At 36.9% G+C, this 25,610-nt stretch overlaps 3 protein-coding genes across 5 annotated transcripts in view; 1 reads left to right on the top strand and 2 right to left on the bottom strand.

Annotated features, from left to right (window-relative positions):
* Positions 1–2,305: 2,305 nt before the first annotated feature.
* LOC127661645 (aquaporin-11-like) lies at positions 2,306–7,578 on the top strand. The gene is made up of 3 exons (XM_052152456.1): positions 2,306–2,903; positions 4,881–4,997; positions 6,850–7,578. Exons 1-3 carry the CDS (start codon positions 2,309–2,311, stop codon positions 6,960–6,962), a joined length of 825 nt encoding a protein of 274 aa, XP_052008416.1. The 5' UTR covers positions 2,306–2,308; the 3' UTR covers positions 6,963–7,578.
* A 3,159-nt stretch (positions 7,579–10,737) lies between these two features.
* LOC127661641 (methylosome subunit pICln-like) lies at positions 10,738–21,271 on the bottom strand. Of its 3 annotated transcripts, none has more exons than XM_052152450.1 (7): positions 20,927–21,271; positions 17,621–17,757; positions 17,346–17,480; positions 17,157–17,225; positions 16,711–16,890; positions 13,767–13,830; positions 10,738–12,113 (listed from the first exon to the last, which is right to left on the bottom strand). In XM_052152450.1, coding segments are annotated over exons 1-7 (705 nt in total). In that variant the 5' UTR covers positions 21,046–21,271; the 3' UTR covers positions 10,738–12,112. The 3 variants fall into 3 exon arrangements, with proteins under 3 accessions (XP_052008410.1, XP_052008408.1, XP_052008407.1); XM_052152448.1 differs by having other exon boundaries at positions 10,750–12,113; positions 17,115–17,225; positions 20,927–21,269; XM_052152447.1 differs by lacking the exon at positions 10,738–12,113 and having other exon boundaries at positions 13,763–13,830; positions 17,115–17,225; positions 20,927–21,270.
* Positions 21,272–22,557: 1,286 nt separating this feature from the next.
* Positions 22,558–25,610, bottom strand: part of rsf1a (remodeling and spacing factor 1a) — a 34,828-nt gene continuing 31,775 nt past the window's right edge. Inside the window, exon 16 of the mRNA XM_052152433.1 lies at positions 22,558–25,354. Coding sequence (XP_052008393.1) covers positions 24,864–25,354 — 491 coding nt within the window. The 3' untranslated portion in view covers positions 22,558–24,863. The remainder of the gene's footprint in view (positions 25,355–25,610) is intronic.

Genomic DNA, 25,610 nt, shown 5'->3' with positions numbered 1-25,610 from the left:
TGCATGGTTGTTAGCTGAAAAAAATGTTTTTCAGCTTCTCAGAATAGCATCTTTTAGCCACTCTAATATCTTTTGTCATGTGTTTTGGCCTTCAAAACTTAATGAATTGGCCACTTGTCCACTAATCTTCAACATGTTTTACACTCAACAATCCTATTGGAGTGAACAATGTGTGGAGTTTACTACTGTAAAAATAGCTGTTTTTTAAGAGAATATTTTGTGACATATAGGCAGGGGCGGCCTTGCCATTGAGAGAACAGGCACTTTTCCAAGTATGCTGGCTGTGAAACGGGGCCTAACTGGTGGCGATAAGCTGAAAGGCTGCCACATTATGCCAAACTTCAACATGTTGACCACCAAATACGTGTTTGTGGTGCCTAAAAACTCTTTCACCCGCTTGTGGTCCAAGGTCCCTGAGCAACGCAAAAGCGCACGTAATATGTACAACGGAACCACGCGTTGGTCATGCGTTGGTGAAGGGCTCGCATCTGCGTTTGCATACTTGTGTGAAGTATGTTTGGGTCCTGAAACTTTTATCAATGCTTTGTAGCCGTAGATACATTATTTGCTAGACAAGATATATACTTGTGAAAATGTAAAAAGGCTGCTCCTAAAGTGACCAAAACGAAATGCTTTAGTGACATTTTTGTACCTGTGCTTCAGACAGTACTGTAAAAAGCTGAAAACACCCCTGAAAGTATGTTGCCTCTTTTATTGAGCCTGCAGCATAGAGATTTCACTTGCAAACTGATATTAATAATTTGCTTGGCCATGCCGGGTTCACACATACAATATTTAGTGACCAAAGCTTGGACTTGTAAAATTTTAGTATGGGAGGAAAGAGACACGCACCACCCATGCTTTATAACCACCCAATTATATATATATATATATATATATATATATATATATATATATATATATATATATATATATATATATATAGGACTATATATAATTATTTTTATTTTTTTAATTTAAGATAAAATTATATGCAACCTTTGGACTATTAGAGAGTGGATAAATAATGAGAGAGGTGAACATATATTTTTAAGAGTTATATTTACATTTATAACAATATTTAATATTTACAACTTTCTCACATGATATCAATCCCATTTTACAATAAACAAAATTGTTGATAACATTACATGAATGTTGCATTGCAAAGTGTTTTATATTTCTTTTGTATACTTATTAGGCTACTGTTTTTCTGTTCTATTTATCGTTCAATTTATTTTTCTCTATGTGCTATATTGCTTTGAAAACACGAAACAATTTTGTTATGCAAATAAAACACTTTTAAATTTAATTGAGTAGCCTAGACCTTTTTCACAGACTGTGATGACGCGTTTCCGCCTTATTTATCAGCGTAATTCTTCTTATTTTTTATTATCCATTTTTTTTTTATATTTAGTGTAAATTTATCACATTATTCTTTGTATTATATTACCCTGGAATTCGTTTTTTATTATTATTATTATTATTATTATTATTATTATTATTATTATTATTATTATTACCACAGCTGAGAGAGTGCCAGTAAATTAGGCATCTCCCGTTTTACTGTCTTAATCCACCGTCATTATATTTGTCCTATTCAGGCAAGTCATTCAAACGTAATAATGGATTTATACTTTAGGACTTGGAGCTAATGGGCAAGTGAAAATAATGTTTGCTGTGATCTCCCATTCACCCTGCCGTGAAGGGTCTATTGAACAGCCCATTACTGAGTATCTCAGCGACCTCTGCAGGAAAATAACAGTTAACAAAACTAGCAGCAGGGTGAACAGACATTGGTGATAGACCAACTTTTTATTGCTCTGTATATGTTATGCGTGGTTCTGTATTAAGGGATAAAGTGTGCATCATAATTAACTTAATAAAATTATTGTACACATTTCAAACGAATAAATTAAATGTCAGAACATATCGAGTTTCCCCATAATTTCTAGTGAAGTTCTTTATATTGTAGCGGCAGTTTATTCTTGAAGATGAACTCCCTTTTACGAATTCTACTAAAACGAACACCAAACTCATGAATATTAATTACGTAACTAGACGTTCTCCGAATGAACCTACGATTGGCTAAAAGATAGACGTGGTTGCGAAACTCACTGTTGGGAGGAGGGCTTGGCTCATGAATATTAATTACTGTAAGTGTCCCAAACAATCTCAGTACGACCTCTGCCTTAGGTGGATTTCCGTATTCAAATGAAGGGGGCTGAGTCGGTGGTTGGGAGGTGTACTCGCTCTAAAGTTGTCTGTGTATTTAGTTTCGTATGATTACGGAAGAAAGTTGCCAAAGATGGCCGATCTCAGCGTCTCCTTGTCCCTGTTGTTGGGGATTGTAGTTTTCAGCGAGGTGGCGAGGAGGATTTCCTTATATCTGCTACCAAAACGCGTCTGGACCATATATGTGCTGGAGTTTATTTCCACGTTCCAACTGTGCGCGTGCACGCATGAGTTAAAGCTCCTCGCGGAGGTGGCCTTACTCGAGCCGCACATTGGTTTAACTGTCACGTATGTGATCTCGGTGGTCCACGGGCTTTCATTCCACGGCGCGATCTGTAACCCCACCGGCGCTCTGGAGCAACTTTGCCGCGGGACTCTCACCCGCAGAGGGGCACTAGCACGGATTTTATGCCAGCTGATCGCGGCTGTGGTGGCACGCAGCGTGATGCCACACGTATGGGCACTGGCGCTCTCTGGCCTTCACTCACAGCACAAACTGATGGGGTTTAAATGCATGCACAGCCCCATTAATGTCCCGCTGCTGCAGGCTGCCTCGGTGGAAATGGGCTGCGCTTTTGTGATACACACTGCAGCCTCTAACATGGATAAAGTGGAGAAATATCGAGTTCATGCCACAGCTGCTGTCATTACCACCTTAGTCTATGCAGGTGTGTGCACTAAATAGTACCATGGAACTACCTTGGTTCTTTGAAAATATACCTTGTTAGTAACATCGTATTCTATAAAAAAGTACCTTACCATGGTACATTAATATAGTATCCATTCAGTACCATAGTGTATATATATAAAAATAAAATGCTAAAATAATGCTCATGAAATTTGTATCATAAGTTGGAACCAGTCCTAATATGACAAAACAAGAATCATATGAATAATATATATAAATATATTTATAATTATTGATATAAATGCCATTAGCATTCCTTTAGGATTTGGGGATTTGCACAGATTTTACTGACTTATACACAATGTCAGATAAAAGTACTGTACAACCAACTAACTCTTTCACTCTCTATCTAATAATATCAGTATAAATGTATCCCTTATAGGGGTCATGAGGGTGATTCCCCCCCCCCAAAACCACGCCCTTATTGAAAACTATTGGCAGGTTTATCTTAACGTTGGTTGTCATCAGATCCATTCACAATCTTTCTGAAGTCTGAAATATTCACAGATGACTGTATGATTGAGATGACCAATGAAAACGTTCCTGAGGGTTTAGTCAAGATTGTAGGGCATGGCTTGTGCTCAAGTGGTTTGGGGGGCTCCTCACTGCAAAAAGAGGATTTGTTGAAACCAAGCTACCACAATGACCCGTTCTCTACTTCCTCCACATTGTAATGTCTACCACAGTGTGACATCACAATGTCACAGTGTGACATTGTGATGTCACACTGTGGTAGACATTTGCATTTGATCACCTCCACAGTGAGCATAGAGATGGCAAGGAGAGAGCCAATCATAATCAGTCAAAAGCAAAGAACCAATCATAACAGTGGGGGTTTATTGTCAAGTCTTAAAGGAGAAGCAGCACTAAAACAGTGTGTTTCTGACAGAGGGTCAGAATGAGGGTGGAAAATTATCATATTTTACAAATATATGACTGTTATTTTGTATTCCGGGTTCAGTAAAGTTAAGATAAATTAACAGAACTTGTGGCATAATGTTGATTACCACTAATTAAATATGACTTGTCCCTCCATTTCTTTAAAAAAGCAAACATCTGGGTTCCACTTACAATGGAAGTGAATGGAAGCCAATTCGTAAATGTTAAAATACTCACCATTTCAGAAGTATAGCCATAAGACATAAACAATATGCGTTTTAACACGATTTTAGTTTGATAAAACCACTTTCTAACCAATTCTGTGCAAAGTTATATCCAATTTTACTACTTTATTGCCATGACCACGCAACAGTGTAAATGCTAAGATGACCATTTAAGTGACAATTTAAACGACATGTTTACTCAATTGTTATCAGAGCAAATGCTTCACATTTCTGCCTTTAAACCATCACTGCAATTTAGTTGTTGTTTTTTATTTTTATGAAAAGTATTGTATTTTTTGTGGTAATCGTCATTATGCCACAAATGCTGATGAATTATCTTAACTAGTGATAGGCCGACATATATATATTGGCCGATATTTGGCCATTTTGCAATTATCGCATCGACCAATGACCGTGTTCTCTTGGCTGATTAATACGTGTTAACTTTAACTTGTGTCAGTTTCAAAGTCTACCAATATATTTGTCAATGTATAATCAATCCTTTCTGTTTTCAAGGTTTTGACTTTTCAAGTTTATGAAGATTTGAGGAAATATTCCATAAAATAAATGTTTTTTTACCTTTAGAAATTTTGTGTTCATCAGATTAGCTGTTGTTAAATTGTATTTTGTTTATCTGCATTTATATAGGTCACAAGTACTGGGTAACATTCATTAACAACATGTATTACTATAGGTTTAGGTGTACGATTAGGATTAAGGTAGGTTAGTTACTTCTAATTATGCATATTTTACTGTTATTACTATAGTCAGTACATGTAATATGTATAACAAGGAGACTGTAAAATAAAGTGTTACCAACATGTCTATACTGTTTCCCACTTGTTTTCATAAAGGTGGACACATCACCGGAGCAGTCTTCAACCCAGCACTGGCATTCTCAATTCAGTTCCCCTGTCCTGGAAACACTTTCTTAGAGTACACATTTGTATACTGGCTGGGGCCAATACTAGGTGAGCATTATGGTTAGAACATTTACATTGACGTTTAAAATGCAGACGTTAGCAAAATGCACAAGATTCACACACGAGACTATTGTGTGATCAACAGCAAGGATTAATTCAGAAAGTTACTTGCTAGAAAAAGAGGTGCTTTCAAACACAATAATTTCTTACAATATATAAGACGAAATGGCTTCAGAACAAGATGTCCTCAGTGTTGGAGGATTTATTTTCATAGTACTGTTAAACAGCTCAAACCACAAAACAGAAATGGCAAAGAATATCATATACAGTGGCAAGAAAAAGTATGTGAACCCTTTGGTTGTCTGGTGTAACGGCTCTCTTCAGGTTATTCCACAGCATCTCTATTGGGTTACGGCTCTCACTGGGACACTCCAAAAGGTGGATTCTCTTTTTTTTTTTTAAGCCATTCTGTAGTGGATTTACTTTGATGTTTAGGGTCATTGTCTTGCTGCATCACCCAACTTCTACTGAGCTTCAGCTGGCACACAGCCACCCTGGCATTATCCTGTAGGATATCTTGATAAACTTGGGAATTCATTTTCCCTTGTTAATGGCAAGTGGTCCAGGCCCTGGGGGAGCAAAGCAGCCCAAAATCGTAATGCTCCCTCCACCGTACTTCACCGCCGTTAGGTTGATGTTATCGTGTTGGTATGCGGTGCCCTTTTTACGCCATACATAGGGCTGTGTGTTCTTCCCAAACAATTCAACCTTCATTAGTCCACAAAATATCTTCCCAGTAAGTTGTGGAGTGTCAAGGTGGTCTTTTACAAACTTAAGGCATGCAGCAATGTTTTTATTGGGAAGCAGCGGCTTCCTTCGTGGTGTCCTGCCATGGACAACATGCCTGTTTAATGTTTTCCGTATAGTGGACTCATGAACAGAGATGTTAACCAGTTCCAAAGATTCCTTCAAGTCTTCAGTTGTCACTCTAGGGTCACAGTACTAAATCGTCTACATTCATAGACAATTTGTCTGTGGACAGATGAATATCTAAGCTCTTCAAGATAACTTTGTAACCCTTTCCAGCTTTATACAAAGCAACAATTCTTAATCGTAGGTCTTTTGAAATCTCTTTTTTTTGCAAGGAATAGTCCAAGTCAGCCGATTCTTCATGTGAATATCAAACTCAAAATGTTTGAGTGCTTTTTATAAGTCAAAGTAGCTCTAACCCACACCTACAATCTCGTTTCATAAACTGTATGTCAAGTTTGCCAACTCCTGACTCTAATTAGCTTTTTTTTGTCATTAGCCTAGGGGCTCACTTACCTTTTCCACAGCACTGTGAATGTTAAATGAGATGTGTTCAATAAAGACATTAAATATTATAATTGTTTGTGTGTTGTTAGCTAAAATGCATTGTGTTTACTTTGATAAAGATGAGAATCACATTTTATGACCAATTAATGCAGAAAACCAGCTAATTCTAAAGGGTTCACATACTTTTTCTGGCCACTGTAACAATTGTTTGCAGGGTTCCTGTTGTCATGGACAACCTGTAAATATTAGGAAATTTCAAAATTGTAAATATCAAGCCTGGAAAAGTCATGGAAATTAATAAAATCCTAAAAAGTCATGGACAAATTTTACTGTGAATATAAATTTTTTACATTTTTCTAGTTGTGCTCCACTCTAAAATGGTTCTTCAGTTAGAAATCACTATTTTTGAATAAAATATCTATAAAGTATAACGATTTGGTTACACTTTACAATAAGTTTCTATTTGTTAATGCAATTATAAAGTAGTCTAATTTGAGGGTTCAGGGTCTGTCTTCTGTTTTGTACCCGTGTCGTCAGATACGTCCAGTCAAGGTTTTTAATAAGTGTATTGTCTTTTGTACAGGTATGACAGGCTCTCTGCTGCTTTTTGACCAAGTGATCCCAGTCATTTCAGGAAAAAGCACAGTTTCGAAGAACCTGAACTCCCATGGACTCAGAAAGAAAAAGATGAATTAAATTAAGGTGCTATTTCTAAGTGTCTTATAAGGTAAAGAGTCTCCGTATAGAGACTGTTTACCAAATATATAGTTATATACTGTGAATGCACGGAATAGAATGACATTTTTATGCTCCACTCAATGCATTAATGGAGCTTATTGGGGACCTTAATGGTTATACAAGGGTTTTACTGAAATCAATAATTTCAGGTTTTACAATACTAAAGTCTTATGTAAATAGAGGGGAAAAATTGTGTTTTAATAAATCAATAATGCATATTCATGAAGCACAATGATGTTAGGTTGCAGGTTGCCTGAACAAAAGCACATGACCAATGCAAATACTTTGCAGCACTTTTAGTCATATTTTAGTTTTTATGTTTCTTAAATTCTGTAAAAATTTATTTTGGTAACCATGTTTTTAATTTGTGAAACTATCTTAACAACTAGACATTCCTGGAAAAAGACACCTGTGAATGTTTTAGTAGAGCTGTAAGAATATTATTTTAAGTTATACTCTACTAGCGATTATCATTATCTTGTAATAGGTAACTTTATAAAGCACAGTTTTGCAGTGCCTTTGGGTCATCCTGGGTAAAATAACCTAAATAGACCGGAAACAGACCAGAAAAGTGCCGAAGACAAGCCAATCAAGTTCTTTTGAACACAGAATGAATTACACACTGTGTTAGAAGGAAAACTGTAATACTAAGAAAAAAATATTTTAATTAAACAAAAACAAAAAAATTGGTTATGTAACCTGAGAGATCAGGCCAGACTGTTGTGAAATAGTTGCTAATATCAGGTGTTGAACATTTGACCTTTTGTGAACTCACAGATGTGCTTTACTTATATAGCACACAGCAGACACAAATGTGCATGTGATTTCTCATGCTTAAAGTTTCTCTAAAGAGATCTATTAACAACAAAAAACAAGCAACTGAAAGATGAAAAGAATGGAAGACACTAAATAAAACGAAAACAATTTTGATTTTGCTTGCATAACTGGACGTTCACGCACGACTGAGTTTCGTTCATATAATGGACTTTGGTTTGCTGTCAAATTCCAGCTTTAAAGGGACAGTTCACTCAAAATTGAAAATTCCTGTTCATGTTTTTTTTTTTTTAGGATCCCCATTAGCTGTGCCCTAGAGCAGGGGTTTTCAAACTGGGGCCTGGGGACCCCTAGGGGGCAGCCAGGTGGTGCTAAGGGGTCCGACAATTTATTTTTTTAAAGTAAAAAAAAAAAAAAAAAAACCCAATTTAACAATATTATTCTTTCATTCTACTTTTTAAAGAGTATAAATATATTTAAATTAAATAAAAAATAATTGTTTTTTAAACAGTGGGTATAAAAAAAAGATAATATTTTCCAGATTTTTTAAATATATTTTAATAATTTCTTAAAATTTTTCTTAATTTCCTTTATTACAAAAATAACAGCCAGTTATTTAATTTTGCAAACCACACATTGTCTTTATAATATAGAGCTTCCTTTTTTATCACACAGTATAAAAGGGAATTTATATCTAAAATATAAAGCTTTACATTTTTGAAAAGGGGTCCCTCGCAAGGGTATCATCGTGTTTGGGGTCCTTGATATCAAAAAGTTTGTAAATCCCTGCTCTAGATCACTGCTAATCTTCCTGGGGCCTCGTATAAACAAAAACATTGCAAGCACAACAGCATTACAAACACACGTGAGACGCTGCTAAACTAGAGCATTGGGAATACAAATCCCATCAGCCACTTCACCAGGGATCATCACACATACATCCGGGTGCAAACCCCACCTTAGTTATAAGATACATATAGACTTAACACTAGTCATTCCTCAAATTATCTATATACTCGGCAGGCATCACAAACAACACAGATATGGAAAAACAACAAAGTGTCACCTTAAATGAAAATGAGAGACTCCTGTTCCTAACTATAAACAGAACTAAATAAACCTACCTAATCTTCAAAAGGGTATCGGACTCGGGGCGGCATTAAACGCTGAACTCAATGACAATTGTCATTTCAAGCCCGAAGCGTACCCCAGAGAGATTTAAAACCTCCATCCAGAATAACCTTCAAAAATAAAAAAGGCAAAATAACAAACAAAAATGACAAACAGTGCCTCGATGGAAAGATTTTAAATCCAGCTGAGGACACTATAACTAACTGAAGTATCCTCATTTACACAGTTGAACACACTGAAAACATAATGCATTTACCTACACATGTAGCGATCCCGGACAAGCCCCCAATTTTATGTCACGACCAGCTCGTTCCAAGCCGTAACAAAAGAGGGATGAGACTACAAAGTCTAATCAATACAAATGGTTTTATATTAATTAAACAAATACCTCAACAAACAATAATTATTAAACATGAGTCTAGGGATAATGAAGGAAAAACAGAGTTAACAATCAATATAACTATGACAAAATGTGCAACACAATATAAGAAAAACACAATAAGAAAAGTGTCAGTAAGGTCTTACATACTGAGTAAGAGCCACTCCTAAGAAAAAAAACTATCCCACAGAGAGTGTCTCCCCCAAATAACCCACAACACACTTATATACTCTTAACTAATTATCAATTAACATGGGAAAAAACAATCATAAACTTCCACGCTCTGCTCCAATAGAATCAGGGTCGTCACAACATGTATGATTAAAAACTATCTCTAATGACTTTCAGCAAAGTTCTCAGCAAAGTAAAACTACTTTTGTTGTTCCAATCCCATATGATGGTCTTTCTTCCATGAAACACAAAAGGAGATGTTAGGCAGAATTCACTTTCATTGTACGGAAAATGGAAGTGAATGGATGCCTAAAATCTCAAGGTGAATGAGAGATGACAGCATTTTAATTTTGGGTGAACAATTCTAGGAATGTCTTTTGTTAAAAACATCCCAACTACGGTATATCAAACAAACACTCACAAAAACAAAATAATGCCCAATTACAGAAACATACACAATATTTGTGACAAATTCTGATTGAATATTAGTCACTTTAAGATTAAACTATTGACAATTACAAAAAAAACATTTGGAAGAAATGTATAACATTTTAGCTTGATGTGTGTGCTTGTCGTGTATGTGTAAATTACCTCATTTATGAATCATCAGTGATGTCACCCTTCGAAAAAAAGATGATGACCGCAGTTGTCAGTCCTGAAGACTCATATGATCTAGTGATTCACTAGGAATAACTTGATGAAAACGTCAACATTTCATTAAGAGGTCAAGAGTACACAAAATAGAGATTTTATAAATGTTATAGTACAACGTTACTATACGACATGGCATGACGTCATTATGACAAATCCTTCCAAAGACATAAATAACACAACTCCATCACTCCCTCTGCTGTCTGCATTACACGTGTTAATTAATAGTCAAAACATCAAATACTTGACTGATTAGGCCAGTGGACAATACAGTAGTATGGGAAGTGGACAGACTGTTGCCAAATTATCTCTGAGGGCAAAGTCCACACTTACAGCAAGTGGACACCAGCACAAGACTAAGGGAATCATTATTTGAGCACAAATCCTCATGCACAATTTTTGCCATAAGGAAAACACATTCTGCCCAACACAATCTCATGAAACCGCTTTTCCACATCGGGCCAAACGGTTCTTGCTGTGGAACCGTACCATTCCGTTCCCGTTGACAGTTACAACTGTGGTACTGCAAAATTAGGATTAGATGGATTGACTTAACTGTAAAAATTTTAAATTGCGTTCCATCTCGGTTACGGGGATTTTTGAGTCACAGACACTACAAAATGTGAATTACACTCATCTACATAAAAACACATGTTTAGACCAACACAATATTCCCCCAAATGTTGTCCAAACTAGCCTAAGAGAGTTGTCTGAACAAACGGTTTCATGTTTAACAATTTTGCCAATTTGCAAGTTCCCAGCGTGCAGTGCAACATAATGCGGTTAGTGTTATAGGCTTATTTTAAACTTTTTGCTGTTTTCTGCTCATTGCTGTTTTTTTGTTGCCACTGTTGGTAAATTGTTGCGTGGTGATGTTGGGAGCTCATCTTTTAACTTAATAAGGTTTGCCAATTGTCAACGTTATTGAGGTTTATGTGTTAAGGGTTGAGATCTGTTGCGTGTCTATGTCAAATAACTCTACGTCCTGCATTGCCTTGCAAACATATCTCTCTTCAGAGGCAAAGATTGCCGTTAACTTCAAATATAAAGAATTGAAAAGGTGACAAAATGAAAGACCTCGTATTGCCAATTGATAGTTTGCTGAACTAGAAATTATAAGTTCACTTAACAAGAACTTTTGCATTTAGTGAACGAACCAATCCATTTCGACTAAAGAAAGCAACGTTACCGAGGACAATTATTAACTGCATCATTTTGCACGGTGGCTCATTGGTTAGCACTGTCGCCTCACAACAAGAAGGTCCTGGGTTCGAGGCTCAACTAGGGCTTTCTGTGTGGAGTTTGCATGTTCTCCCTGTGTTTGCGTGGGTTTCCTCCACAAGTCCAAAAATATGCAGGTTAAGTGAATTGGAGACTCTAAATAGTCCCGGATGTGTGGGAGTGAGAGTCCCCCAGGCACTGGGGATTGCGTCATGAAGGGCATTCAGTCTAAAACTTGTGCCAAATCAAAAATATGTATATGTGGACTATCACGAAGCACACTCTGCACCTACGTGGGACAAATGTCAGGAGATGAAATACTTTCTCATGTGAGGAAATATACAGGAAATGATTAGACCGATGTTTTATAAACAGATCGAGTATGAACCACAATGAGCGAAATTAGTATTTTTAGCTATACAATGTTTGCAGCAACACATTTAATACATATTACAATGGCCCGATAGAGGATATTTCTTTTATCAAAGAGAAACAAGGCAACAAACTTGAAAACAAGGTTTGTAAAAAAACAACTATTTATTGAAATTTCTAACAAACACATCAACATCACTCCATTGAGGACAATAATTCTGTCAATTGATCATCAGGGAAAACTACAAAATACATTAGTGAGACATATGCGGTGTAAAACAGCCCATTAAATTCAGACGAGAGTGCTCAAGGAGGCGACAAGTGCTTTCAGAGGTGGCACCAGGAGTCAGCCAGTATCCCAGCATGCCCCATTCAAGTGCTTTAATCAGCATTATAGAGACACACTCCATCTGTCAGATAGAAGACACATTTCATAATTCAGGGTCACAAATAATCTCTGATTTCAAATACAGACACCAACAGTTTACACACTCATACATCTGATCAGGAGCACTGAAGTATCTGGTTATCTCTATCCACATTACATTTATAGACAAGAACATCTATGACTTAATTATTAATTGCTTAAAAGGAACATTTCACTCCAAAACTATATGACCTTTTTCTGTGGAACAGGAAAGATGACGTTTTGAAAAATGTTCCGTATAGGACTGTCACGATTATGAAATTTGCCTGGCAAATAATCGCCAAAAAATGATTGCGATCATGACAATTGTTTACGTTTAAATAGTCATACCTCATAAATTGTATGCGTGTGTGTATTCATACACCTTAAGTCATTTATTCATGTTTAACTGGGAATAATAATAAAATAAGGATATATATTTCCTTTAAGGCTTTAAAAATGTACAAATTACATTAAAAATTTTATTTTAAATGATTAATTCACAAATACTTAAAATACCTGTCTCTCTTGCTGGTCAACTTTAGTCTTGGTCCATTTAACATTTTCACTGTTATTTTTGGAACCTAGCCAAGATGAATAGCTATTTTATCATGTTATGTTATAGTGTGCAATATTAAAATATATCTTTCCTAAATGTTTTAACTTTTACACGTTATTACACTGTATATATGAACAAGAACATTTGACGTTTACACCAATGTTAAATGAAAGTGAAACTGGAGTGCTTTGTGTTCACTATCAAACCTCCACAAAAGACGTGCACATCAGAAGCGTTTAATCTCTTCTGAGTGCTGTGCAGCTCAGTGAGTCAGTCAGAGTTGAACAAAATAAGACATACAAACTCCGGTTATCTCACATAACCACGATCAATCAATTATTAAATAATCACGACTGGCCTCGTTCTATAAAACAGAAGCATCGGTTTCTTTATATGACAACACTGATATCGATTACGAAACACTTATGAACCAATGGTGTGTGCGTGTATCAAGCTTTTACTTTCTACATGCACTTTCTTACAGTGACTATACTTAAGCAAACGATGTGTGTGGTCATGTAAATGCCTTGATTGAGTAAGGTTATAAATGGTTTAAGCAAAAACAGACAATTGTCAATTTTTGCCCATTACCCAATTTTGCATTGCATAAAAACACCTTTACTGGCATTCATATCCATATTGATGTCAAAAACTAAATATAACCAGATGACTTAAAATCTCATGTAAAGGCGGTCTTCTGTTGTCAGGTTTTATGAAGAATTCGATTTTTGCTAGTTATCAGCGTATTGGTGTGCATGTAATCAAACTTTTTTTTGTTACTTACACATCAGTCTGTTCCTCACACAAAGCTATTGTATGGCTTCAGAAGACTTGGCACACAAGTCATATGGACCATTTTTGTTTATACTTTTTTGCCCTTTCAGGAGCTACAAAACTTTCATGTTTGGGTGACCTACACCTTTAAGCGTGTGACTAAAAGTGCAGTTTTCATGTATCTGGTTTAATTGTTATTTAGCCTGGAAAGAGATGACAATTTCCTCAACAGTAGTGGCCCACTAAAACATGCATTTTGCATCACTTATAATTGGCACCAGTTCCAGGAATTCTCTAGATTTAAAGACAAAGATCTATAATTACCAGTGGTCCACATCAGCGTCCTCAAACTGCCCAGTGACTGCGCCAGAGTCGACCTCCATTCCATCTGAATGCATAAAACAAACTATAAAATTACACCCATCCTGCCTTGCCCTGCTCTCCAGGGTTTTACCCAGAACACATCCATTAGTTTTCAGGAAATCCTGCTCAATACACACACACACACCTAGCATTGATTTTAATGGGGCACTTCAGAGTATGAATGTTTGAATTCATGAATTATACAAACACAGAACACTTGACTGATTGAAATACAAAACATATATTTCACAAATAAATGCTCTGTCAGGTGAAAACATCCTAAACATTAATATTTGAGTGTATTGGGAGGTATGTAGCATGCCATTTCTCTGCTTCTGTCCCCTTGTGGCTATGTGTGCATTAAAATATTTTAGAGTATTCAAGTCTATAAATTAAGCCTTACATTCCTTATAAAAACGTACCATGGTACCCAGAGTTCTGCAAAATGCCATAGTTACTACAGCAAATGTTAATATGGGACATCCTTGAAATAGCGCAAAAATAGTTGTAATTTTCCTCATTTTGATTAGTGATGGCTGATACCAAGGTTTCATTATAGTAAAACCACCAAAAATTTACCATGGTGGTAACTGGTAACACTTTACAATATGTTTCCATTTTTTTAAATTAACAACATTAGGTAACCAACTAACAATGAACAACGCAAAGCATGTATTAATATTTAAAGATTCAGAAACCCTTGTTATTAATGACACCTGTGGCCGTTAAGTGAACTGCAGCCTTGTGCTCACGCTCGTGCACATACTCCATAGGGATGCGAGCATCGACAGCTGACCTGTCCAATAATAAGAAAGCCAATTCAGGGTTGTTTTGATCTCCAAAACCGAACGATGGTCCCTCCAGGAATCAAATGTCCTACCAATGTTCTAGTTTTCGCTCGACCACGATCACATTTTCGCCAAGCCAGAAGGGATTCACTAGAAACAATTAAAAATGTTTTTTTTTGGCATACTCTGAGTTTGTGTAGGAGTCAGTGTTGTGCTGGGAGCTGGACGTTTGCTGGATTCCATCTCCAAGATTAACATAACCTAGTGTTGCCGGCTGTTTGTTGTCTCTGTTGAATAGCGGAAGAGAAGCTACTGTCTGAGGCAAGGCTCTCGGGAGCGCGCATAAACGTCACATCCTTTGGATTTTCCCAGCAAAAGCAACCCGCTCCCTTCACATGAAAATCAGTATACAGGCTTTAATAGGCAACCTAGGAAGTCTGGGAAGGGCTAATTTTTTAAGTTGTATTACAAGCCGTTCACACATTGGCAAAAGAGGCAAATATTACATGAACAATTTTACATATTGTACCTTTAATGTTAATTTCAACATACAGCAATACACACCACTGTTAACAGTGGTAAATGCACTATGAAATAACATCAACTAACAATGAACTGTTGTATTTTTATTTACTAACATTAACAAAGATTTATACATCATGTAAACAAAAATATTATTAATTGTTAGTTCACCTAATGCATTATTTAATGTTAACAAATGGAACTTTATTGTAAAGTGTTAACACCATGGCTTTACCATGTTTTCTGGACATTACACCAGGGCAATACCATGGTATTCTTTGACATACCATATGAGTACCACATAAATACTGTAGGATTATGTCTCTAGTAGTCATTTAGTACCGCTATATTACCATCTGATACATCACTGTTCCATAGTATCACCACCAAAAAAATATTGTATTGATCGATTTCTTTTTTAATAAGCAAACAGTAATTGTTTTAAGAATGGTATTTATTATGGTACATAAATATTAATGGATAAGGCTCAGCTTTTTATGCATGCAATGATTTGTTTCTCACATTGTTTCACAGTTTGGACTCAAACAAAACAAATTAAATCATATGTCACTGTATAATCAGGCATTAATACAAATTGATGGCATCACTGTTATATTAAAAAAACCAATTTTTAAAATGTGTATAATTTTGTCATACATAAAACACGTTTTTAAATGTCTGTACAATAATGCCCAACAAGTACTTTGTAAATTCATCAATGGACAATTTCGAATCGTCCCTCCTTTTCTTTAAAAAAAGTAAAATCGAGGTTGCAGTGAGGCACTTACAAATGGAAGTGAATGGGGCCAATTTTTGGAGAGTTTAAAAAGGCAGAAATGTGAAGCTTATAATTTTATAAAAGCACTTACATGAATTGTTCAGTTAAAACTTTTGATTTATTAGAGCTGTAAAAGTTGTTTAAATTGTCATTTCTTGCAGTCATTTTAGTGTTTTTGGGTTTGTTGACATTACATTGTCATGCCAACAAAGTTGTAAGCCAAAAGTAAACAATTTCATCACACCAAAATTATGTTAACACATATTGTTGACGTATTGTGGCTATACTTTTGAAAAAGTATTTTAACGTTCAAAAATGGGCCCACATTCACTTCCATTGTAAGTGCATCATTGTAACCCAGATTTTTTCTTTTTGTTTTTTTTTATATAATGAGGGGCAAGTAAAAAAAATGTTTTGGTGGTCATCAACATTATGACACAAATGCTATCGATTGAGATCAGCTTGTACTGAACCCAGAATATTCCTCTAAAAGAAACCAGAGCTGTAATGACTTTTATTTTTAATAAACCTTTTAATCCTTTTTAATATACGTTACCAGGGTTGTGAGCCACCTCAATTACTTTTATAGCTGAATATTTACATTTTGATTTGCTTGGTTTACTTTTATCCATTTATCAATGCATTTATTTTTTGGGGGAAAAAGCTTATCTAGGTACCTGAGATGCAAATTAGCATGTGCTATAAATGCATCTTTATTTTATTTTTTTTGCTGAAATCATGTTTTTGTATTGTTCCTATACAAATAATAATAAAAAAAAGTTAATAGGATCTCTGTGCTTTTTTTAAATATACACACCTTCCAACTGGGCCGATGGCTCGTCGGTTCTGACTCCAGCCATGTGGTACTGCTGGGAAACTGACTGGGCGAGCATTCCCTGCAGTCTGTCCAGGGTGGCCTGACCCTCAGACGTCAGGTGAGACAAGCCCTCCTCGTAGGTGTAAAACGTGGGTATATCTCCCTGACCCTGCTGTTGTTCTAAGACAATGATCAGAGAACAGGCAATGACAAACCTTCAGTGTGTGAGAGTCATACAAAAAATAATAATAAAAATTAGTCTCAAAACTTGGGAGTTTTCTGGAATCTGTTTAAAAGCAATGATTATTTTTGCAATTCTGTTTGAAATACACTCTTCAGCTCTAAATGTGTTGCGAATGACATTTGGAGACGATTAAAGCATCGTGGGTCAGACAGACACTCACCCGCCTCCTCTACATCATACTCCTCATCCTCATAATCATCACCTGAATCTTCATCCTCAGGATCAGGGTGCAGCACCTGACAGTCACACATGGCTGAGAACATGGGCTCCACTGCACGCACACACACACACACACAAACAAACAAACTATCACTATGTACAGTAATGACTCTTATACTACTGTATATACAGAAACACTGACGCCACTCCTGTGTTTGATTCACACACTCACGGGCAGCTTTATCACTGGGCACAAAGCGAATCTCTGTGATGGTTCCGGAGCCGTCGCTGTCACTGTCACTGTCGCTCTCCTCTTCATCTGCTGCATCACCTGGAGCTTCATCCTGCATCTCTGCCTCATTCTCATCTGAGGGAGATAGCTATGAGTGTTAATAGTAATAGCGACACGAGGTACATAGAGAGGATACACGCAGTGTTTTTTTGTTTTTAATCTTTAAATAAATCTTGAGAAGAGCATGCTATGGATTAAACTGTGTCAGTCCTCACCGTCAAGTTTTGCATTCACCATCACATACAAGTGTTCTTCTGGATAGGCACTCCTATCTCGTGAAATTGCATGCAGACTGATGGAGGGGTATTCGAGAGAGAAACCCATTCCTGACCCATCGAACCAAGACAGACGCCTGCAAGGAAAGAACAGAACTCTTTTAAATTTTTAAACAAATGTAAATGTGCTTCATGATGGCTGACATAGGCTTGATACAAACCCAAATCTAATATACACACGCAGAGCACTTTATTAGGAACATCTGTACATCTACTTATTCATGTAGCAGCAGTGCAATGTATAAAATCATGCAGATACGGGTCAGGAGCTTCAGTTAACGCTCACATCAATCATCAGAATGGGGGAAAAAATTGTGTCTCAGTGATTTGGAACATGGCATGATTGTTGGTGCCAGACAGGCTGGTTTGAGTATTGCTTTAACTGCTGATCTCCTGGGATTTTCACACAGAACAGTCTCCAGTTTACTCAGAATGGTGCCAAAAACAAATTGAGCATCAGTGAGCATAAGTTCTGCGGATGGAAACGCCTTGTTGATGAGAGAGATCAAACTGGTTTGAGATGACAGAGAGGCTACGGTATGTAAGATAATCAGTCTGTACAATTGTAGTGAGCAGATTAGCATCTCAGAATGCACAACACCTCAAACCTTGAGGCAGATGGGCAATAAAAGCAGGAGACCACGTCAGGCACTTTATTAGGACCATAGTGTTCCTAATAAAGTACTCAGTGTGTGTGTATCTGCATGTTGAAGTAAGGAAATTTGTACTGAATTTTATACATGGTAAAATGTGGATTCAGTACTTTTACACTGAAGTTTCATGAGATGCAACTCTCTGTCAAAAACATATTGAGCTACACATAACATGATTTACACATAATCTACACATAAGATAGACATAAATATTTTCTCAGGGAATTATTGAGTGTAAGTAGATGCACAACTTACAGTGCAAAGAACACTTTGGTAAAACCTGCATTTATGTATAAATTTGTCTTAAAATCTGTTTTGATCATCTACGTTACTATAATGAACAAACACAATCTGTTTTAACTAATAACACACAAATCATTGTATTGTTCTTGTACATATTGAATACATCATCCTAACAATATGGCTGAACTGAAGTAGTTCTGTAAGGACAAATGGTCTAAAATTCCTTCTGAATGTTGTACAGGTCTAATCCGCAGCTACCGGAAACATTTGGTTGAGGTTATTGCTGCCAAAGGAGGATCGACCAGTTATTAAATCCAAGGGTTCAGTTACCAGTTTTCCACAGCACTGTGAATGTTTAATGGGATGCGTTCAATAAAGACAAGAAAGATTATAATTGTTGGTTTTGTAAGCTTAAGCACATTATGTTTGTACCCAAAGGGTTCACATACAGTAGTTCTTGCCATTGTACATTATTTCAGTAGTACACCCAAATAAATGACAATAGTCATATCATACTGATCATGTGTTGTACTTGCTATAGTTTCCTTCAATGTATTTTCTTCATCAAATAGCAATGTCAAATGTAAATCACTTAAACAACAGCGCCTCCTTAAGAAATAGCATGTATATAACATGTATGTGTACATGCATATGGGATACAGAAAATTCACCATTGTTGCACAGAAAATCAACCTGATATAGTATTTATTTTTATGAAAAATATGTAATTTATGGAAGTGCAACAACAACAAACTTGACACTATTACAATTCTAGGGTCTCCAATGACCCTATCCACTTTTGGTACTTACACCATAATATATATATTTATAAGAGACAGATTGAGGAATACTAAAGAGGTGTGAGCACAACGAGGTGCGAAATGAGGTCCCAGGACTCTAAAGACCTGAGGTATGAATTTAAAAGTTTAAGTAACAAGGTACACTGCCTGGCCAAAAAAATAAAAAGCATACTCTTATATTTCATTGACCGCCTTTAGCTTTAATTATGGTGCAAATTCATTGTGGCATTGTTTCGACAAACTTATGCAACGTCACAACATTGATTTCCGTCCAGAATCGCATTAATATTTGGCCGAGATCTTTTATTGCCGACGGGAGTCGAACCACTCCAGCACATCCCAAAGACTTTCAATGGGGTTACGGTAAGGAACCTATGGTGGCCAATTCATGTGTGAAAATGATTCCTCATGCTCCCTGAAACACTCTTTTACAATTTGAGCCCGATGAATCTTGGCATTGTTGTCCTGGAATATGCCAGGGAAGAAAAAAAAATCCACTGATGGGATAATCTGGTCATTTAGTACATTCAGGTAATCAGCGGACTTCATTTTATTGGCACATAACGTTGCTGAGCCTAGAGGTGACCAACTGAAGCAACCCCAGGTCATAAGGCTTGTACAGTGGGCACTATGCATGATGGGCGCATCGCTTCATGCACTACCCTTCTTACCCTGACGCGCGCCCATCACTTTGGAATAGGGTAAATCTGGACTCATCAGATCACATGATCTTTTTCCATTGCCCCACAGTCCAATCTTTAAGCTCCCTAGCAAATTGTAGTCATTTTTTACAATTAGCCTCACTAACAAGTGGCTTTCTTGTGGCCACACAGCTGTTTCAGTCCAAATCTTGTAAGTTCTCGTTGCATTGCACGTGTGGAAATGCTCTTACTTTCACTCAGGGGCGTAGATTCTGGGTGGGATGGGAGGAGGTAACCAAGCAAGTATTATTTATACCATGATCAATGTAAACATGTAAATGCTTCCTGATGTATCGATTTTTTTTTTATGTGACTTCAAGCGTTTTAGTGATCTCCGACCACTTTCATTCAAGATTTTTCTCTGACCAGATTTCTTCTGAAGCTGATGGTTCACCACTATCTTTCCAGGTTTCAATAATGCGTTGGACAGTTCTTAACCCAATTCCAGTGATTTCAGCAATCTCCTTAGTTGTTTTCTTTGCTTGATGTAGGCCAATAATGTGCCCTTTCTGAAACACAGTAACATATTTTCCACGACCACAGGATACATCTTCTGATATGTCTGTTTAAGAAATGAGAAGCTACACACTGTATCAGTTAGGCTTAAAAGAAGTGTTGCCAGCTGAAACATGCAATAATGACCCAATCAAAGGCTCTTATATATCTGCTTATTTAAATCAAACTGCGACTTTTTGACCAGACAGTGTGTGTATGATACATCCTCTAAGTCTAAAGGGACATTATGTATAGAAAAAATATGTATAAATGTGTCCACATATTCCATTATGATGCTGAAAACCCACATTCAACATGAACACGCAAATTAAACAAACATTCAGATATACTCACGCCTCTGCTACAAACAGGGTCCCCGATCCTAGTCTTTTACCGTCCAAGACTGCTGTTGTCTCGGCCTGCTGGTGTCTGATGCCCTCGCTGGGCGGAGGTAAACTCTTCAACACAACCATCCTGATGGATTTAAAGGTGTTAAAACTGTGAAGCTGCTGGCACAATACGCAGTTGAAAAGACTGAAAACAATAATAACTGTCTTAAACGAGGTTTAAACGCTTTTTGCTTAAACAGAATTAATCTAAAAGTGAGATACGGTCAGTTTGCGTTGATAGGAACTTTCAAATGGGTTCATTGACATACGCCACTTCTGTTGTATTCGTTCAACGTGTGGCAAATCTTTCTAATAACTGTTTCCTGTGACACTTGGATTGACTTCCTCCAGGGGGCGCTTGGTGGCCCAAAAGAGTCGCAAGTCACTCCACTTGGCGGCCATCTTCGGAGCGCCCTCGGGAAGCTATTTCCAGTCATAAAAGTGCAGCTCCTATCTACTTCTATGGGAGAACGCCTAAATCTAAAAAAACGGTTGGTTAAGATTACGATCAAAGAACATATTTCAAAATCATCAGTAAAATCTGACAATACCGGAGTCATAAATTGTGCTTCTTTACCTCAGATTACGCTAAAAGGAGCCACTTTCCCCGGATTGTATAGCTAATGCGCATGCACGTTTTCAAGTCGATTGACAGGCGATGCCTGCATCTAAAATGTGAATGGCTCTTTTACCTTAAAGGCGGGACTTCCTTTCTACATCCGTTGACCGTTCCAATTCCGTACATTCATTTTAATAGAAGTGGCCCGTCTCTGCTAAATAATCTCTGGTCGTATTTAAGATTCACTACGTTTTCTTGAAATAACAGACATCTGTGCTCTAAAAAGAACAATTATATATAACTTTCATTGATTCATATTTGATATAAAATCGGACTCAGCAGTCTTTATGAAATAATAAAAAATATTTTACAGTAAATCACAAATAGTTGTGATTGATCCAGCGATGAGAAAAATAACACCGGTACTGTAATACTTTCGCTCTTATTTTGTCTTATTGACACAATATGTTCAGTAAAAGTATAACTGTTTTAAATATTCTCATCAAGAGTTGGTATATGGTAAATAAGTAGAAATTTGTTCCTACAATCTTTCTAAAATGACTAAATCATGCCTTAGCCCGTAAGCACAAAGGACTGCGATTAGCCCAGTGCTGAATAGCGCTGAGAAAAGTAACAGATACCGCGTGGTATTGTTGACTCCTTATCGCCTCAGAAGCGGTCTGGAAATCAATTTACGGCTGAATAATAATAAACAGAGACTTTAATAGCTATTCAATTGAAAATACACAGTGAAGAGTTAAATTAGAGAATTCATTATTTTTAGATTAATCGTACAGGAGACGCCAGGGCAGTCAAACTCCGCCCACTTTGAGATGACTAGTTAATCGTAATCACCGTTCTACTCGCTTATTTATTTCTGAAAGCAGCGCCATGTGCGCATATGACGTAAGAGTAGAGTGCGTTTCAAGCTATGACCAATAACATGGTGCCCTCCTCAGGCTTGGAGAAGATTTTGGACAACAGCATGCATTAGTTCTTTATTTACATTTACATCAATGTTCATTGTTCCCCCAATCCAATAATGCTTCTTGAATCTATTGCAGGCATTTAAAAAAAGACCATTTAAGCAAGCAACATTAACAGGAACATTACGTTTATTTCTGTTTTGTGGATACTTTTCTTGAAGAAGGCTATGGAGTTGTACATCTCGAGGAAAATAAGAAGAGTGAAATAAAATGATCACGAGTTCCAGTAGTATACAACTCAGAAACACTTTTTCAAGGCAAAGGCCATAATTATCCCAGTGGTTGTGTGTTTTTTGAGCTCTAGATTTGTTTTGGAATGGCTGCATAGTGTTCAAATACAAACTTTCCAGCATGTCGAACACCAGTCTGGAATAGAAGAATACAATTGAACAACTCTATAGCAAGTACTTTTAAAAGAGTCATCCAGCCTGCTGTGCCACTGTGCAGTACCAACCAGCACAATCAAAGGTGTTTAAACAATAGTGCGTTCAGTTGAAGAATTACACGCGCACCCTTCATCACAAAAAACCTTAAAGGGACATAAATGTGACTGAATGTGGATGTAGCAGCAACAGCAACTTTCAAAGTGCAGAAATGTTCTAATTTGAAAAAAGAAAAGAAAAAAAAAACAGCAAATGATATATTCTTTTTAATAACATATGTTATTTTAGTAAAGAGAGTACATTAGTCTTTAAAATTATTTGCAGCTAAACAACAGATCTTTAAAGGAATAGTTCACCCAAAAATAAATCATAATTTACTCGCCCTCATGCCATCCTAGATGTGTATGACTTTCTCTTTTCTGTTGAACACAAACAAACATTTTTTAGAAGAATATCTCAGCTCTGCAGGTCCATATAATGCAAGTGAATGGTGACCAGAACTTTGAAACACCATAAAGCACTAAGGCAGCATAAAAGTAATTCATACGACTCCAGTGGTTAAATACATGTCTTCAAAAGCGATATATTAGGTGAGTGTGAGAAATATATTAATATTTAAGTCCCATTTTATTCTAAATTCTCCTCCGTATCCAGTAGGTGGCGATATACATGAAGAATACTTATCGCCAAAAACAAAAGAAGAACGTGGAAGTGAAAGTGCACATTTATTGGAAAAATTACTTAAATGTTACTTAAATATATATCTGTTTCTCACCCATACCTATCATATCGCTTCTGAAGACATGGATTTTACCACTGGAGTTTTATGGATTACTTTTATGCTGCCTTTATTTTTGTATTTTTTTAGCTTCAATGTTCTGGTCATCATTCACTTGCATTAAATGGATCAACAGAGCTGAGATATTCTTCTCCAAAATCTTCATTTGTGTTCTGCAGAAGAAAGAAAGTCATGCACATCTGGGATGGCATGAGGGTGAGTAAACGATGAGAGAATTTACATTTGTGGGTGAACTATTTCTTCACTATTATGGTCATTTTTGCTTATCAAATAGTCATGTCTACTAAACAGTTTGTATTTATCAGTGAATTTAAACCAAAAATGAAACTTCTGTTCAATTACTCACCCTCATGTTGTTCCAAACCCATCTGATTTTCTTTCTTCCATGGAATACAATGTAAGTGAATGGTAACCAGGAGCTATCAAGCTCCTAAAATGACACAAATCATCAGATTTGGACCAACATAAGGGTAACATATGATAACAGAATTCTATTCCTTTAAGCCTTTTCAACATCAGCAATGTCCTTCATTTAAAACAGAGAACACATTTTTTTTACACACAACAAAAATTGTAAGACACTAGTCTGAAATGCACGTAACGTATAAGCTTCAAATCCGCAGCATCCAGTGTCTCTTTACAGAATTACAGAAGCCTCTTTATACAAACGAAACATTACTGGCCGTAAATTACAAAGTGCTTTTACGAGGAACGGTTACTGTAGTATTAAGGAATCCCTGTTCTAAACCTGGGGATGCATGCGACTGTATGGTGTGAATGAGAGCATTTAAACATCTGAACGGAAACTATAGCGTTCCTTTGGAAGCTCAAAGGGATAGTTCACCCCAAAATGCTAATTCTGTCATCATTTACTGTACCCACATTCATGTTGTTCCAAACCCTTAGATGATAGTCATTTTCCATATGATTCATAAAATGAAACCGAATGATGCCGAAGCTAACATTCTCACCTTTTGTGTCCGCAGAAGAAAGTCATATGGCTTTGGAACAACATGAGGGTGAGTAAATGATTACAGAATTTATATTTTTGGGTGAACTATCCCTTTAATTTGGTCCACTACACCCAAAAACCAGCAGACTATGGTGGCTGACATGGAACATTCCTGTACGAGGAAGGCGGTGCGAAAATAAATGTGTTTGACCTTTTGAGCGCATCAGGACAACTGTTCACTGTCGAAAACAAAGTTAACAAGGTCCGTGTCTCCAGTGAACTGTTCCTCATCATCATCATCGTCGCCGTCATCATCCTGAGGTCCGGCCCTTGTCGGGGCCAGGCCATTGTGCCGGTTGGAGCCTAGGGGCCCCGCAGTGTTTCTGGCTCTGTGCCTCCACCTGGTGTCCTTTAGGCCTCTAGAGGGTCTGCTAGAGCAGCTCTTTCCTCGTGTATTCTGCTTTCTTTGCTCCTCTTCCTCCTCTTCTTCATCCGTTTCTATGCGGTTCGACCTCTTACGGAGGGGCCGTTCATGTTCCTCGGACTCCTCTGTCTCTCCTGCTTCCTCAAAGTCCTCCTCTTCCTCACTGGAGCTCCTCTGCTGGCTCTGTTTCTGTGGTTTGTGCCTCTGTTTTGAGTCTTGCCTTGTTGAATCGCACTTCTGACCTCTTTCTCTCCTTTCCTTTGGATCAAGGTCTTTAGAAAGTATGGACTCTAGAAGCAAATCAGTGGACTGTTTACATTTTCAGTTGCAAGACATCAAATGTGGAGTTTTGTGGCTTTTAGTCAATGTTTATCTGCTTTGAGGCTCTCTACATGCTAGTGTACTCCTACTAAATGACTAAATAACTTTTAGCACATGTGTGCCACTTAAAAATGTCTTTCTTTTCTGGGAAAACAAATCAAAGATGACTCATCTTGCACTTAGGACATATGCATATTTTATGTCCATATATCTACAAAAAAGTGA

This window comes from Xyrauchen texanus, chromosome 21, assembly GCF_025860055.1.
Source record: "Xyrauchen texanus isolate HMW12.3.18 chromosome 21, RBS_HiC_50CHRs, whole genome shotgun sequence".
Classification (NCBI taxonomy): Eukaryota; Metazoa; Chordata; class Actinopteri; order Cypriniformes; family Catostomidae; genus Xyrauchen; species Xyrauchen texanus.
The sequence above is the reverse complement of the archived record's forward strand: the minus strand, read 5'-3'. Positions and strand labels throughout refer to the sequence as shown.